This window comes from Dreissena polymorpha, chromosome 16, assembly GCF_020536995.1.
Source record: "Dreissena polymorpha isolate Duluth1 chromosome 16, UMN_Dpol_1.0, whole genome shotgun sequence".
Taxonomy (NCBI): Eukaryota; Metazoa; Mollusca; class Bivalvia; order Myida; family Dreissenidae; genus Dreissena; species Dreissena polymorpha.
Window position 1 is genome coordinate 50,844,984 of NC_068370.1, and position 18,544 is coordinate 50,863,527.

Here is an 18,544-nt window from a genome sequence, read left to right on the forward strand (position 1 = left end):
CCATCCTTCTAAATTGGACCAATTTATTTTCAAAATTAGGGATGTCTGGTATATTTATTTCTATATTTAGAATATTTCTAACAGAAATTCCTTTAAGCAACAAGCGCAGACCCTGATGAGACGCCGCATCATGCGGATCTCATCTGGGTCTACGCTGTTTGCCGAGGCCTTTTTTGTAGATGCAAGGCATAAATGGGTTAAAGGTCATTATACAGATTTATAAAGTTATGCAATGTGCATCTGCTCATTCTGAGAGGCATATATTGATTGGGTTGACGTTTCTATCGTCCTTCCATCCGTCTGAATACAAGATTGACCCTAAATAAACATGTTTCATGTAACATAAAAAATGCTGCCTGCAAAGCTTTGAACACTTTCAAAGTATCCATTTCCTTCGCTCTTCTGTAACATAAAAACCCAGAATAAAACTATTTGCTTTATGTTGCTATAATTTGTTTGGGCATAAATAACAGCTTAACTGTTCCTTATTACCTATTAGACAGCTGTTTTATGACTAAAATGCTGTTAAATACATAAAAACATAAACAACAAACATCTCGTGCATTCCTAATTTTCAATTGCATAAGTAAGGATTAATAACTCTACCACCATGGAGCCTGTTTCTCTTTAAATGCAAGTGGAGACACAGGTCTAATTGTAGGATGCTGGTTAAGGGATCGGAAAGTCCCTGGTTAAAATTCCGCTCAAACCACTGGATTTTTATGCGCCCGGTAGGGTGGCATATAGCAGTTGAACTGTCCGTCAGTCAGTATGTCAGTCTGTCCGTCCGTCCAAAAAACTTTAAAATTTGGCCATAACTTTTTAAATATTGAAGATAGCACCTTGATATTTGGCATGCATGTGTATCTCATGGAGCTGCACATTTTGAGTGGTAAAATTTCAAGGTGAACATCATCCTTCAAAGTCATGGGTCGAAAAACAAAGTCAAGGGAAGTAATAAGCTTTAAATGGACATAGTTATCTGACCTGCCCACGTATATATTTTTGTTAAATAAATCAAAGCGGCACAGTATGCGGCATTGTGTTTCTGACAAACACATTGTGGTAAAAGGTCAAGGTCATCCTTTACGGTCTACGGTAAAAATACAGATTTAAGGGAAGTAATAAGCTTTAAAAAGGGAGAAAATTATTCAATATTGAACATAGCCACTTTATATATTTGGCATGCATGTGTATCTCATGGAGCTGCACATTTTGAGTGGTGAATCTACAGTCACGGTAGTGGCTTTTAATTATTTGCTACTAAAAATAGAGATTTGTTACAGACAATTATTTTCAAGGGAAGTAATTTATATAATTATAAATCTCATATAATATATTTTTTACCAAGAATTGAAGCTCATTTCACAGTTACTGTAAAGATTTATTATTTTGATTATTTATAACCCAAATGATTGATTTTTCAAAGTTTTTTTATGCTCCCCGAAATAAAATTTTGGCGGAGCATATACCCTTCCCAAATAAGTGTGTAAAACTCGAGTTTAACACGGGTTTTATCCATGTTAAACCAAGCGGTATTGGCAGTTGGTTTTTAGTGGGTTTTGGTATGTTGGTTTTTGTGAGTTTTGGTAAGTTGGTTTTTTCTGTGTTTAAAGTGGGTATTTTTACCAACTTGGTTAAAACTGAGTTAAACACAGAAAAAACTCACTTGTTACACATATGTGGGTTTTGGTAAGTTGGTTTTTTGTGTGTTTTGGTATGTTGGTTTTTTGTGAGTTTCGGTATGTTGGTTTTTTGTGAGTTTTGGTAAGTTGGTTTTTACTGTGTTTAAAGTGTGTATTTTTACCAACTTGGTTAAAACTGAGTTCAACACAGAAAAAACTCACTTGTTACACATATGTGGGGTTTGGTAAGTTGGTTTTTTGTGAGTTTTGGTATGTTGGTTTTTTGTGAGTTTCGGTATGTTGGTTTTTTGTGAGTTTTGGTAAGTAGGTTTTATCTGTGTTTAAAGTGGGTATTTTTACCAACTTGGTTAAAACTGAGTTAAACACAGAAAAAACTCACTTGTTACACGTATGTGGGTTTTGGTAAGTTGGTTTTTTGTGAGTTTTGGTAAGTTGGTTTTTTGTGAGTTTTGGTATGTTGGTTTTTTGTGTGTTACAAAGACTCACAAAAACCAACATACCAAAACTCACAAAAAACCAACATACCGAAACCCACAAAAAAACAACATACCAAAACTCATAAAAAACCAACATACCAAAACTCACAAAAAACCAACATACCAAAACTCACAAAAAAACAACTTAAACTCACTTCTGTCTACAAAAGTGTGTTTAAGTTGGTTTTTGTGAGTCTTTTGTTCGCTTAAGGGATCATAAAATTTTGCTTGTCTGACCTGTAACCTTTGTAAAAAAATATATTTACACCTTTATGGTAAAAAGGGTATTTGAGATAAAATCACAACAGATCATTACAAGCCCCATGTGATTAAAAAGTAAAGACACACACAATTTGCAAAAAAATATGTTTATATTAAAAAAACTAATAATGTGAACATTTTTACAGTGCATTTTTAACAAAACCAGGAAAACATCTACCCAAGATACATTATTACAATATGCGAGCACATTTAACATAATAAATTAAAATAAATAACATTCTCCTCTGAGGGCTACCACAGGTAAAAATGGGAGGAAGGGTATGAACCATGATATATACAGTTTCAGTTAGTGAGGGGTGATACAGAGGATAAAATAAATAATAATTGTTTTTAACTGTATTGGTGGTACCGGATTTATAAAATGACGCCATTAAGGAATCCTTCATCCTATCTTTTCCTGGAATAGCCCTTTACACATATTTACACCTATGAACAAAGGAACATATTGCTCAGCACTACACAGTTTATATATTCTCCCCGCAGTACATGACACGAAGCCTCCTCAAGGCCCATCTCATGTTCTCTTCCACTGTTGATATGGGCAGGACAAACTTTTTGGAGATGACATCTGAAATGTATATGAACAATCAATGCAGGATTTTACTGTACATTACATTATTAATAAAAACATGTAGAAGTTTATTCCACCCAAATCAAGTCTGATCTGAATGACTTGATTTTGGTGGAATAAACTTTTACATCAATATCATCAGTTCAGATATCCCATTTTAACATCATCTACATTAGAAGGATTTCAAAAGAGGTTTTTGAAACAAGGAGCAAATTACTGTTGCTTGAATTTTTTATATCGTTCAAAATGAGAGCTTGATCGTTAACTTTATACTGAGGTTATTTTTGTCTGCCTATGTGTTAAATTCTCAAAACTTTTTTATACACAAACACAATTTTTAGTAACTCTTAAATTTCAGCAGAAGTATTAAATTAACGCAAGACAGATTATGTGCTGGAGTCAAATTTGAATTAATTGCATTATGTTTGTTTCAAAATGAATATGGAGCCAGTAGAACACCTTTATATTTAAATCCCCTTTTCCCTAAAAAAAAGAATCATACAAACCATGGCGTAGTGTTCAGCAATCAGGAGACCTTCTCGAATCTCCCCCTTAGGGTAGGTTGAACAACACTTCATAGAGCAGTCACCAGCTGATCAGGTCTGAAAACTATACTGTCATGGCCTTTGCGAGGTGCGTCTTGTGCATGATCTCATTTGAGATCAGGTCCTGAAAGATATTTTATAATGTAAGTGATAAATATTGCTGTTATGGTATATCTTGTTACTATAAATATTATTAATTTAAATCAAAACAAGTTTGTTTGCTTGTTGTTTTTGTTTGTTTATTTTTGCAATTTAAATCCTGTGATCACATGTGACTTAACGCTTGTCATAAATAATTAAAAGAAATTACGTGTGGTAGAAAATACTGTTTGAAAATGTACCAAGATATGTGGTCTCATTTGGCTGTGTGGACTGGTCGGAAGTGTGACGCCTTTCAAATGCTAAAACCTGTATAGTTTTACCTCTCAACAAATCCAACTTTTCTTGGTCAAGGACAGGGCTCGGTTTTCCCACTCCTGATCTTCTCAAGTTGGCCTGCTCGTGCAGGGTAAAATCTGGTGTCAAAATCCATACATCAGTTAGTCCCCCTTCTGCTGTCTTTTGGCAGGAATATTCTATCCAAAGAATCTTCCCATCAATGTAAATTTCACCTTGGGAGTTTAACCTTCAAATGTAAAATATAAAAGTTTTCATTGAATATGTGGGAAAGAAATCTGTTCACTAATGACCAGAAATAGGTATAAATAACATTTAAGATGACAATAATCATAAAATACAACCATAATTATTCAAATGGTGTTTTCCTTATAATTGCATTACATTTATACTTATCCATTTACATTTCCCAGTGACAATACATAAATATGATAATGATCATAATTAATTCCATATAAAACTAAATAAAAAAGTGATGTAAAAATGAAAATACAAACCTAAAACAACTGTTCTTCAGTATTCCAAGATAACAGGCAGTTGATGAATTATGAGACCATATCACTTTAACCATCCACTTTGAATCTCCTTTGCAACAAACTTATTGTTGATTTTCACATTGTAGTAAATACACATTGTTTTCACCACACAATACTTCATGCTGAAAGTTATTCAAGACATTTTAAACTAGAATTATAAGTCTTAATGTTACTCAATTATACCTTAAAGCTCAAAGTCAGTTGATGAAAAACCCCTTTGTTTTCAAAACATAACTTCCTGTCTCCAGCCAATCAAAGTCGCTTGTTTTCAAATAGATGGTTGCTCAGCCAATCAAAAGTCTATCAACACCCCTTTGTTAGGCCTGTAGATAGAGCACTGATAATGTGATAAGGATTAATGTTTATGATTTAATGGGGGGGGGGGGGGGGGGGCTAATCTCTTATGTGTCAGCCAATTACTAAATCTGAGAAATATCTACTGATTTCAACACCAACATATATGTATTTATTGAATAATACACAGCACCCTTAGCATATTATATTCAATTGTGAATATTTCAATATAACATGCTGAATGGTGTTAGCAAATAATAATATTATAAATATTATTTATTTTTATTGCCTTTTAAATTGTATGTTAAAGGTCAATGTGGTAGACATTAATTGTATTGGGGTTAAATATCAGTATAAGAAAGTTACAATAGTTATTGTTTTTATGTTGAGGAGATATAATTGATGCTGGCAAGCCCACATAAGTTTCCATATATTAATCAACACTTTCACACTGAAACTAGTTTTATTTATTATAGAAACAGTGTCACCCTCCCCCTCAAAAAAATGAATAAAAAAACACACTGTAAGTCTATTGAATTCTCCAAAGAACATGAATTAAATGGAAGTATTCACTTTTTTTATAGATGTGTGATTGTTCTTATAATATATTTAATATTTATGTATTGATTCAAAGTGAAAGACAAACAATTTCATATTCAGGTATAAAACTAAGTTTGAACATTTTAACATTTTTTATAGTATCTGTGAACCTGTGATGTTTTGAAAGAGCAATTTTTATCCAATATTTCCTTAAAATTATGGGAAACCCACAAATGTACAAAAGGTGCAATGGCAAACAAGCTGTAAAAAAGCCCCTTTACAATTCACCTTGATAATATATGGCTATAAACATGAAACAAAGACCTAGTTGAAGAATTATTGTTTTATTGTTGAGTTATGTTAATAAACAAAAGACCAACTTATTGAAAAGTGTGTAAAAGTGAGTCTTTTAGCCTTGTTGCGGCTTTCAAATTATTTATAAAAAGACCAACTTAAACTCGCTTAAACCCACTTCTGTTTATAAAAAGACCCACTTCTGTTGTAAAAGACTCGCTTATGAAACAAAAAGACACACTTAAACACACATAAACCAACTCATAAATAAAAAGACTCACTTTTGACACATAAAAAACCAACTTCTTACAGCAAAAAAACTCGCTTTAACACACATCTTCTTTAAAAAACCAACTTTAAACTCAGTTAAGCACAGTTTAGCTCACATAAAACTCGCTTTTATTAGCAAAAACCAACTTCCGCTCAGAAAAACTTAGAAAAAACACAGTTTTATGTTGGTTTAAGTGTGTTTTGGTATGAAAGTGGGTTAACTTTTTGCCAGTTTTTCCTTCCTTCCTTCCTTCCTTCCTTCCTTCCTTCCTTCCTTCCTTCCTTCCTTCCTTCCTTCCTTCCTTCCTTCCTTCCTTCCTTCCTTCCTTCCTTCCTTCCTTCCTTCCTTCCTTCCGTCACACTTTTGTTACCGTTTCTCATAGCGCCTTCAATATTTTACTGATCGCTTTCATATTTGGCATGTAGGTACCTTGCATGGACCTCTACCTTTTGATGAGGTTTGAGGTCACTGGGTCAAGGTCAAGGTCACAAAGGCTAATAATAGATTTTCCGTCACGCTTTTGTTACAGTTTCTCATAGGGCCTTCACTACTTTACCGATCTCTTTCATGTTTGGCATGTAGGTACCTTGCATGGACCTCTACCTTTTGATGAGGTTTGAGGTCACTGGGTTCAAGGTCAAGGTCACCAAGGCTAATAATAGATTTTTTTAAGTGGTTATAAACACATAGATTGACAAAGCGCATCATTGGGGAGCATCCATCGTTTCTAACGATACTTGTTTTTTAATGATATAATTATAATTTCTTTGATGTTCATTACATACATGTGGACTTATGTCCATAGATACATGATCAACTCTGGCTATGATCTCTTTTAAACCACAAGCCTTGGTTGTCAGTGATGTTTGACATGGCCATAATTCAATATTGAAGATAGCAACTTGATATTTGGCATGCATGTGTATCTCATGAACCTACACATTTTGAGTGGTGGAAGTTCAAGGTCAAGGTCATCCGGTCAACAAAAAAAAAATTGTTTCAAAGCGGCGTTCTCATGAAGCTGCACATTTTGAGTGGTGGAAGTTCAAGGTCAAGGTCATCCTTCAAGGTCAATGTCATCCTTCAAGGTCAAAGGTCAACAATTTTTTTTTAAAGTGGCGTGCTCATTAAGCTGCACATTTTGAGTAGTGGAAGTTCAAGGTCAAGGTCATCCTTCAAGGTCAAAGGTCAAAAAACAAAAAAAATCAAAGCGGCGTGTTCATGAAGCTGCACATTTTGAGTGGTGGAATTCAAGTTCAAGGTCATGTCAAGGTTATCCTTCAAGGTCAAAAAAAAATTCAAAGCGGCGTTCTCATGAAGCTGCACATTTTGAGTGATGGAAGGTCAAGGTCATCCTTCAAGGTCAAGGACATCCTTCAAGGTCAAAGGTTAAAAAAACACTATTTTTGTTCAAAGCGGTGTTCTCATGAAGCTGCACATTTTGAGTGGTGGAAGTTCAAGGTCAAGGTCATTCTTCAAGGTCAAAGGTCAAAAATAAAAAATTTCAAAGCGGCGCAATAGGGGGCATTGTGTTTCTGACGAACACATCTCTTGTTCTTTGCTAAAATTAAAGCCACGCTTGTTCCTACCAACCCTGGCAAATAGATGGGTACCTGTGAGGAAAATAAGCCAATGTGCCTTGGCCACATATTAGGTATAGTTTAAAGTGCCAACATTATATCCCAGTGATTTGGGGTGAATTTGAAAGTTGTTTAACCCTTTCCCACTCAGAAGCAACATGAATATGGCTATGTGCAAACAGCATAAAACCAGAACAGCCTGCGAGTAACTCGTGGTCTGTTTAGGTTTTATGCTGTTTGCTGCTCTTCATTCTCTAAGTCTTGGAAATGAAGTCTTAAAAACTTGAATCTAATGAGAAGGGTCTTAAATAAATTCAACTTTCTAAGGGACTACAAATGCGTCAAAAAACGTATCTAAGTGGTAATGGGTTAAAAATGTTACATTATCATAATTAGACTTAAAACCCATCCTTTACCTTTTGCTGACCATGTGCTTGTGTTTTCCAGCGTCTCAGTCGACAGTGGCCATCATTGTGATAGTGATCGTGTTTGTGCTGGTCCTAATTGGCGGAGTGGGAGGCTGGATGTACTACGCCTACACCCACCCCACCACTGCCTCCGGAATGTGGCTCATGGAGGTAGGTTACCATGGAAACAAGATGAAGGACATGTGTTTTTAGCTCACCTGAGCACAACGTGCTCATGGTGAGCTTTTGTGATCGCCTTTTGTCCGTCTTGCGTCGTCAACATTTTGCCTTGTGAACACTCTAGAGGCCACATTTATTGTCTGATCTTCATGAAATTTGGTAAGAACATTTGTCCCATTGATACCTCGACTGAGTTCGAAACTGGGTCATGCTGGGTCAAAAACTAGGTCACTAGGTCAAAAAAAGAAATACCTTGTGAACACTGTAGAAGTCACATTTGATGCCCAATCTTCATGTAACTTTGTCAAAATGTTTGTCTAAATGATATGTTGGTTGATTTAAAAAATGGTTCCAGTCCGTTGAAAAACGTGGCCGCCAGGGGGCGGGGCAGTATTCCTTATATGGCTATTGAGAAACCTTGTGAACACTCTAGAAGTCACAATTTTTGCCCAATCATCATGAAACTTGGTCAAAACATTGGTTTCATTGATATCTAGGACGAGTTTGAAAATGGTCGAGATCGGTGGAAAAACATGGCCGCCAGGGGGCGGGGCAGTTTTCCTAATATGTCTATAGTAAAACCTTGTTAACACCCTAGAGGCCACATTTATCGTCCAATCTTCATGAAATTGGGTCAGAAGATTGGTCTCAATGATATCTTGGATGAGTTCGAAAATGGTTACGTTTGCTTGAAAAACATGGCTGCAAAGGGGCGGGGCATTTTTCCTTATATGGCTATATATGGCTATAGTAAAACCTTGTGAACACTCTAGAGGCCACATTTATTGTCCAATCTTCATGAAATTTGGTCAGAAGATTTGTCCTAATGATATCTTGGATGAGTTTGAAAATGGTTTTGGTTGCTTAAAAAACATGGCCACCAGGGGGCGTGGCATTTTTCCTTATATGGCTACCGGTATATATCATGCTTTAGTAAAACCTTGTTAGCACTCTAGAGGCCACATTTATTGTCCGATCATCATGAAACTTGGTCAGATGATTTATCCCAATGATATCTTGGACGAGTTTGAAAATGGTTCCGGTTGGTGGAAAAACATGGCCGCCAAGGGGGCGTGGCATTTTTCCTTATATAGCTTTAGTTAAACCTTGTTAACACTCTAGAAGCCATATTTATTGTACGATCATCATGAAACTTTGTCAGAAGATTTTTCCCAATGATATATTGGACAAGTTCAAAAATGGTTCCAGTTGCTTGAAAAACATGGCCACCAGTGGGCGGGGCATTTTTCCTTATATGGACTTATGAATCTTCATGAAACTTTGTCAGTATATTTGTTTACATGATATCTTGGATGTGTATGAAAATGGTTCTGGTCTGTTGAAAAACGTGGCTGCCAGGGTGTTCACTAGGGCTTGGGCTGCACAGAACAGGTCAGTTCCTTTGAATCTCAGGTGAGCGACTTTGGGCCTTTCAGGCCCTCTTGTTTAATTTCCTGGATAATCATACAATATTCATAATCTATTTAACGTGTGCTAAAGAAGCAGATTTAAGCCCTTGTTATATGAATGTGAAGGTGTTAAGTATAATGAATTATCATATGCACTTAAGGATTTCTCAGGAGATCTCGATTGGTTGTTGTCAGCTCAGGTGCTACTTAAAAGTTACCCTGTGTACTACAAAGGACGAAGGGTACGGAAAATATACTAAAAAGTACCTCAGAGTATGGATGGATGCCTTTAAAGCGTTCTTTTTAGCTCGACTATTATATATGAAATATATATAGTGGAGCTATTCTACTCACCCCGGCGTTGCCGTTCCCGTTGGCGTTTGCGTGCAAATGTTAAAGTTTACGTACTACCCCAATTATTTCCTATGTCCCTTGACATATTGCTTTCATATTTTGCATACTTGTTTACCAACATGACCCCAACTTATAAACAAGAGCAGACAACTGTATAGAGCATTTTGACAGAATTATTGCCCCTTTTATACTTAGAATATGCATATTATTGATAAATCTATGTTAAAGTTTGCGTACCACCCCAAATATTTTCAATGTCCCATGACATATTGCTTTCATATTTTGCATACTTCTTTACCAACATGACCCCAACCTATTAACAAGAGCAGACAACTCTATCAAGCATTTTGTAATAATTATGGCCCCTTTTCCACTTAGAATATGCAGCAAATGTTAAAGTTTGCGTACTACCCCAAATATTTTCAATGTCCCTTGACATATTGCTTTCATATTTTGCATACTTCTTTACCAATATGACCCCAACCTATACACAAGAGCAGACAACTCTATCAAGCATTTTGTAATAATTATGGCCCCTTTTCCACTTAGAATATGCATATTATTGATAAATCTATGTTAAAGTTTGCGTACCACCTCAAATATTTTCAATGTCCCTTGACATATTGCTTTCATATTTTGCAAACTTCTTAACCAACATGACCACAATCTATAAACAAGAGCAGACAACTGTATCAAGCCCTTTTTACATTATAATATGCATATTACTTTAGTTACATTGCCATAACTTCTTTATTTATGATCAGATTTTATTAATACTTTGACAAAACAACTCTTACCTGAATACCACAATGGATTCCACCCAAACAATACCCCACGCCCCAACGCAAAATCCCTGCTCCCCCCACCCTAGAATTTTTTTTTTCCCTTTTTTTAATTTTTGAAAGATCATCTCATAAATGACCACACCCCACATTATACCCCCCTCTCAACCCTCCCCCCCCTACCCCCCCCCCCAAAAAAAAAATTAAAAAATTAATAATAACTTTTTTTTTTTTTAAAGATTGTCCAATAAATTATTGAATATAAACAATTTCCCCATGATGGCTTACGTTATACTGTCAAGCACTCGAATAGTCAAGCGCACTGTCCTCTGACAGCTCTTGTTTCTTACCAGGGTTACATTATAGTATAATTAATAGTACCAGGGATACTTTGAAGTAGTACTTGAGCTGACAATGACCAATTAGGCCAATAGTTAACTCATTTTAGAATACTCTATACATAGGTGTGGTATCACATCGTAGACTACTCTATACATGGATGTGGTATCACATTGTAGACTACTCTATACATGGATGTGGTATCACATCGTAGACTACTTTATACATGGATGTGGTATCACATTGTAGACTACTCTATACATGGATGTGGTATCACATCATAGACTACTCTATACATGGATGTGGTATTACATTGAAGACTACTCTATACATGGATGTGGTATCACATCATAGACTACTCTATACATGGATGTGGTATCACATCATAGACTACTCTATACATGGATGTGGTATCGCATAGTAGACTACTCTATACATGGATGTGGTATCACATCATAGACCACTCTATGCATGGATGTGGTATCACATCATAGACCACTCTATGCATGGATGTGGTATCACATCATAGACCACTCTATGCATGGATGTGGTATCACATCATAGACCACTCTATACATGGATGTGGTATTACATTGAAGACTACTCTATACATGGATGTGGTATCACATAGTAGACTACTCTATACATGGATGTGGTATCACATCATAGACTACTCTATACATGGATGTGGTATCACATAGTAGACTACTCTATACATGGATGTGGTATCACATCATAGACCACTCTATACATGGATGTGGTATCACATCATAGACTACTCTATACATGGATGTGGTATCACATCATAGACTACTCTATTCATGGATGTGGTATCACATCGTAGGCTACTCTATACATGGATGTGGTTTCACATAATAGACTACTCTATACATGGATGTGGCTAATACATTGTTTCAGGGGATTTCCTACGTATGAGTGTCCAGATTGTTTCAAAAATAGTTCTTCAAGTGACTTGTTCACAGATTGTTGTATATTGGAGAAATGTTATTCAATTGATTTACTGACAAAAATGTAATATTTATATTTTAATTAAAAAAAATATGAAAACTATGAATTAGATTTAATAAGGACATGTGCCTTCCCTGGTGTTAAAATCCAGGACCTCTAGATGCTTAGACAGCTTACTTGGTACCACAACACTAAGCAGGCTTTTGAATGTAAATGGTAGTCAGAGGGAAAACATAGAGGATATTTGTTGGATTCGATGGAATATCAATTTTATGTCAAGATTGATCATAGAAAATAATATTTTCATGAGTGGTGCAGCCATGTGTGAAAATATTTTTTTTCTATGATCACAAGTGAATTAAAATTTAGATTCCACCGAATCCAATAATTTCTTTTGTATTTTATGCTGTTTTCACCGTTTATTTAGATTGTAAGAGAGTTTAGCTCGAGAATTTCGCTAGTATAATGACGTCATTTAACTGTTATTTTTCACTGTTTGAAACAGTGAAATATCAGTTTTATTTCACTGATATTTCTCTTTAAACCACTGGAAAGCATAAAATACAGACGAATATTTTATACAAATTCATGATTATGTCCTTTATATCTGTCAGCATCGTCCCAGCCAGATGAAGGCCAAGCTTGCTAACATGAAGTTCTGGAAACGCGACTCTGCCGGAGACAAATACGCCGTGGACTCCACAGCTTAATGCTGCTTGGAGAGGTGGATGTGTGACCTTTGGAAAGGTCATCGCTTGACCTTCCACACCAGTTGCGAGAAAACACAAAGACTGACAGATGTGATACTCTAGATAGTGGCGTTTTCTGAGGCCAACATTTTGTATTTGTTGTTGCTCTATTTTTTTTGGATTTTATTTCTATTGCTTTCTAAAGAAATATTTTTACAATTATGGCAACTGGTCTTGGCCTTTCAATTAATTATGTTTTTGTTTGATGTGTTTTGTACATATAAAGAAAATCAGTAAAAAACTTTTGTTATATTTTTTAATGAAATGAATTTCTTCTTGGTTAAGAACAGATATATTTTATTTATAATTATAAATGTTAGACTTTTGTATTGTTCGTCAACCAATAACAATACAGTATGATATAAAGCTCACAACAGGATCATAGATCATACAGTACATTGTGCTTAATACAAGATACAACATTGATTTTTTTTAAATATGTTATGTTATCTCAATATTGAGTTGCTGGGTAAAACGTGTGAATTCAATACAATTATGGAAATATTTGGCTTCAAACAAAACAAACATTTAAGATATTTCTAGCAAATTTTCTTTTCATTTTATGCTTGATTTCACCGATTATTTACATTTTAAAAGAGTTGAACCGGAGAATTTAGCTGGTATAATGACGTCATTTCAAAAACAAATGATGTCATTTCACAGTAAAACAGTGAAAAAATATTGATAATTTTCACTCTTATTTTTCACTGTTTGAAACAGTGAAATATCAGTTTTATTTCACTAATATTTCTCTATAAAGCAACGAAAAGCATAAAATAAAATTATTACAGGTAGTTGTAGATTTATTGTTAATACTGTTGTGTTTATTCAATTATGTGTGAAATGGGCATTCCGTTAAAAATTAAAAAAATTCTTACATAAAAAATAAAATAATCAGATGCCTTTTGTACTTCATGATCTATTGTTTGATGTTTGCTTTTGTATAGATGCGTAGATTCTTTGCATAAAAACTAGCATCAAAATTAAACAATTGTCTGTATAATGAACCCAGTTTTGGCTGGGTATAAGAGTGCATGACTCCATCCAATGTGTATGTGTTTGTAAGAGTATTTTACACTGGCCTAGGCATAAATAGCATCCCCAGAGGTAGCATATGGCTTACCACTGTCATATTTACCAAAGTTTCACTCAAAAACAAGTTTAAAATGTTTGCTGGTTGTGTTTTCGTGTGCAAAATTTCGGCCTATTGTTACTACTGTAAATTACGATACATATCAAATTTGACATGTTGTTGTTGTTGATGTTATCATTATTGGACCCTCATTCAGGCAAGAATGGGCATGAAGCCATGTGCATAGTCTGGGGTCGAGCTAGGATGGCAGCATATGACATAAGACCCATTTTTGCATAATGCAGCTCATTGTTTTAGATCATTGAGTTGTTTGATGGTTGCATTCGAAATTGCGTGATCTTGATTTGTGCTATGTTTCCACTGAACAGCACTGATATCAAGTTTATGTAATTGTATATTTACATTAATTTTCGTATGTAAATTTGAATTTTGTTCATTGAGCGTTCTGATATGACACAAGACAATATTCCATTAAATAAAATTAATACAATACTATGTGCATCTTAATACATATAGAAAGAATAAAACTGATTTAATAAACATGAAACTTAACCTAAAAAAAAAGTATTTAAGAAAACAACATGTAATGCCGTGACTTTTGATACATTTAAGACATTAGACAGGCTGAAATGTTATCTCCATCAGATAGGGGTCCTTGCCCGATTTTTAAACAATGAAATAACACTGTGTATTAATAATAAATTAATTTTTAAAAGTTTATTTATACAATTTGAAACTTAAATGAAGTAGTTTTTCACAATTATACTTGTGTTAATTTCAATATCAAATCTTTTGAGGATTGCAATATAAATGTATGAGTGAATGTATGAGTCATTAATTTAATTGCTGTTAAAATTGTATTAAACTTTTATGTAAAGAAATCGTTTTATGCAGATGTACATGTATGTTTGAGATTATAACTGCCTTTTAGTGTATGTTTTACTGGTAATTAATGGAGACTTTCTGTAGATGTTGCCATATTATCTTCTAGTTATACAGCTATATCAAACTAAGTTTATTGTTGAATTTTAAAACAAAAATTGAAGGAAGGTAAACGTAAATAGTTATATGTAATGAACACTTCATTAATAAGAATTGAAAATGAATTTTTCATCTGGAACAAAATTTTACATTTGATTTTGTAACGTTTTTGTAGGTTGATCTGAACCAAAAGGCAGTTATCCAAATGTTTCTGATTGTTAATTTTATGATAATGTTACACAAATTTGCAAAATATATAAAAATAAAACTTTCATAAATAATACTCAAATATTAAACTCACATTAAATATGTTAAGAACATTCTCCGTAAGTAAACTTATATATCATTCACATTCCCTTGACATGCTATTTTATTGAAATATTGTATATGTTTATATGGCTATGTACTGATTGTATTCGCCAATAAAATGGTCTGTCTGTCTGTCTGTCTATATAGGGTTGAATACTATTTGTTTTGTTATTGTCATTTTTGCAAACAGATCAAGAAGAAAAAGATTTTTGGTTAGCCAGAGACGAAAATTGTTTAAATTTGCATATATCAGAGTGTGTTTTTCTATTTTTGTGCTCACAATGCTATTTTCATAGTTGTCTACATTATTTTTTGCCTTTTCTGCAATCATTACTTCATTGTGTTTTTTTAATTGAATACCATTATATTTAGAAGAAACATTTGTGTCTGGTTGTGTTTTAAAGTGATTTTATTTTAGGTATTTGAATAACAAAAAGTAACATATAAACATTACTGAAATATTTTCAATTTTTTCTACATGTATGATTTGAGTGAAAATAGCAATGAACCAAAACAATTCTATCTATTTAACGTAGCATTTAAATAAGTAAATATTTCTTATAGCATCTTTCTGTCTGGTATGTACAAAATATCGCCATTAAAGTTACAAATAATTGTATTTTAAGACCCTTGGTTGACATTATTACTAATCGGGGTTTTAAACGATAATATCAGAGCTGCTGCTTGATTCAAATGCTCAGTTTTATATTGAGAACAATGTTATTCTCTTAGAATAAAACATCCAACATGTAGTGATCAGCTGTACTGGTGTACATACCGGTATGCAGTGTATAAGGACAGTGAAATCGACTGAAGACACAAGCCATAAAAGTAAAAAAATAGATGATAATGTAATAATAATCAATGCACTTGACCAACATGAATTGTGTTCCAATAATTCGATGTCTTATTCTGACTTCACACAATGTGTTTGCGAAATATAGGTGTTTGCAAAATAAGCTCTTGTTTTTATTTTTGTTTTCATGGTAATCAATGGTGCCCATGATTAATTGTTCAATACATGGGTTTTTGGAACATGAATATCAAAATGTACATCTACATCTTTGTAAGTTTGTATGCTCCCCCAAAATTTATTTTGGGGGGAGCATATAGTCGCCGCTTCGTCTGTCCGTCCGTGTGTCCTTCCGTGTTTCCGTCCGTCCGTGCACAATTTTTGTCCAGGCTATTTCTCAGCAACTAATGACCGCAATTCAATGAAACTTTATGGGAAGCTTTACTACCAAGAGGAGATATGCATATTATCAACGGGTTCTGATCAAATGATTTTTCACAGAGTTATGGCCCTTTGAAATTTTCCATTTACTGTACATATAGTGCAATTCTTGTCCGGGCTATTTCTCAGCAACTAATGTCCAGAATTCAATGAAACTTTATGGGAAGCTTCACTATCAAGAGGAGATGTGCATATTATCAGCGGGTTCTGGTAGGATGATTTTTTACAGACTTATGGCCCTTTTAAAATTTCCATTAACTGTACATAAAGTGCAATGCTTGTCCTGTGCGATTTCTCAGCAACTAATGACTGGAATTCAATGAAACTTTATGGGTAGCATCACTACCAAGAGGAGATGTGCATATTATCAGCGGTTTCTGGTTGGATGATTTTTCACAGAGTTATGGCCCTTTGAAATTTTCCATTAACTGTACATATAGTGCAATTCTTGTACGGGCTATTTCTCATCAACTAATGACCGGAATTCAATGAAACTTTATGGGAAGCTTCACTACCAAGAGGAGATGTGCATATTATCAGCGGGTTCTGGTTGGATGATTTGTCACAGAGTTATGGTCCTTTTTTCTATAATTTTCTATAAAAAAAATCTTGTCCCCCCAACTACTGTGCCCTCAAGACGTTTCCTTTTATCTGAATATATAGTGCAATATTGTGACAAAAAAAAACTTTGGGGAGCATCACCCATCTTCGACGGATTCTTGTTATTAATGTTGATATGTTTTCTTAGAATGTATTTTCTTGATAAAGTTATTTGGTTGTGATATTTATTGAATTTTACTCTTTTTTCAAGAAATCAGCAGTGATTTAAACTAATGGATTTCAATATATATATTAATTGACATATTCAACTCAATATCTTTCAACACAAAATTGATTTCAACGGATGAATATGTGTCAATATATACTAATTGCAACACAATCTACTACTCACTATCTTTCAATATTGCACTAAAGGCATGTTATTTGTTAGCAAATTAAAACTTTTAACAGAAAGAATAATTAATATTCATAAAAAATATTTATTTATTTTTTTAACAAATTCAATTCATGAAATCTGTAGCTGCCTTGTTTACTACAAGTTGAATACATTAGATTTTGCACCAATAATGAAATAAAATGATAGCTATGATTATTTTCCAGAGTTAAATTCTTGTTAAAAATATATAATGTTTGAAATATTAGTATAACCTTCCCAAAGATTTTTGAATACGGGTCCGTAATGAATTCAATGGCATCCTTAATTTTGTATGTGGTATACATGGACTTTTAGTACATGGACTGCCCTCAATGATTGTTGAGCCAGGGCATGACATAAAATTTCTGCCAGGTTTTTTTTTCGTTTATAATTGCTGTATATACCAGGAAAGCAAAGAAGAGATAATTATTGATATTGCAAAAAAATCAAACATATCGTCAGAGCCTGGTTGCTAAAAACTGTTACGGCCAGGTAAGCTGAAGACCATTAATATTTGGATCAAGTTATATATATGACTTAATTGTTAACCGTTTAATATATGTGTTGATTATAAATAAATTTGTGTACTCATATACATAAGTTTGATAATAACATTGCTTTTTTAATTAATTATATTTGTGTCTGCAGTGAACAGACTGTTACCTTAACTTGCCGTTACAGTTTTGAGGAACTGGGCCCAGATCTTTTTTTTATATAGTTGGTCTAATTCTATACATTTTCATTCATTTTGTTAATGTCTGGTAGTATGTATACGACGAAAGAACTTGATCTGGGTCTAGTTGCTAAAACATTTCGATCATCTATTGAGCTCAAATGTCTACCTACTATTTAACTTAAATGACAACTACAAGAAACCTATTTACAGTATTTAGTAAATTATTTTGCATAAACATAATTAAAGAATAAACTCTAAAGTTTAAAATTAAAACTAATGCTTTATTTAAAATCTGAATCAAAGTTTTAGGGGCATTAGCTGACTGTTTAGATTTGAATTTAGATTTTAATAAAATGTATGCCCAATGCCACCAATGTTCCTTATGAGTTACAAGCTACAGCAATTGTTTCACATCTCTGACAGACTTGTGTGCATGTAAATGTATAATTTGAGGCGCTTAATCTATGTTTTTGTCCATTGTTGCACATATCTATGTCACACTATTGGCTATCAAAATAAATGTAAACTTCTTATAACATTTTGACTTCGTTATTCACTCTCATATATACATTCTAGCTGTGTAAGACGTTTATTTTAAACTTATCATATGGAGTACATTCATTTTGAGGCTGTCCTGTCCTGTTGGTAATGCACT

At 33.8% G+C, this 18,544-nt stretch overlaps 1 protein-coding gene across 46 annotated transcripts in view; it reads left to right on the top strand.

The window, feature by feature from the left end:
- Nucleotides 1-18,425, top strand: part of LOC127862458 (plexin domain-containing protein 1-like) — a 146,966-nt gene extending 128,541 nt beyond the window's left edge. For all 46 annotated transcript variants that reach the window (XM_052401573.1, XM_052401579.1, XM_052401583.1 and 43 more), the window contains 2 exons: nt 7,879-8,009; nt 12,486-18,425. In XM_052401573.1, the coding sequence (XP_052257533.1) occupies nt 7,879-8,009; nt 12,486-12,581 (227 nt within the window). In that variant the 3' untranslated portion in view covers nt 12,582-18,425. The remainder of the gene's footprint in view (nt 1-7,878; nt 8,010-12,485) is intronic.
- The last annotated feature ends 119 nt before the right edge of the window (nt 18,426-18,544 follow it).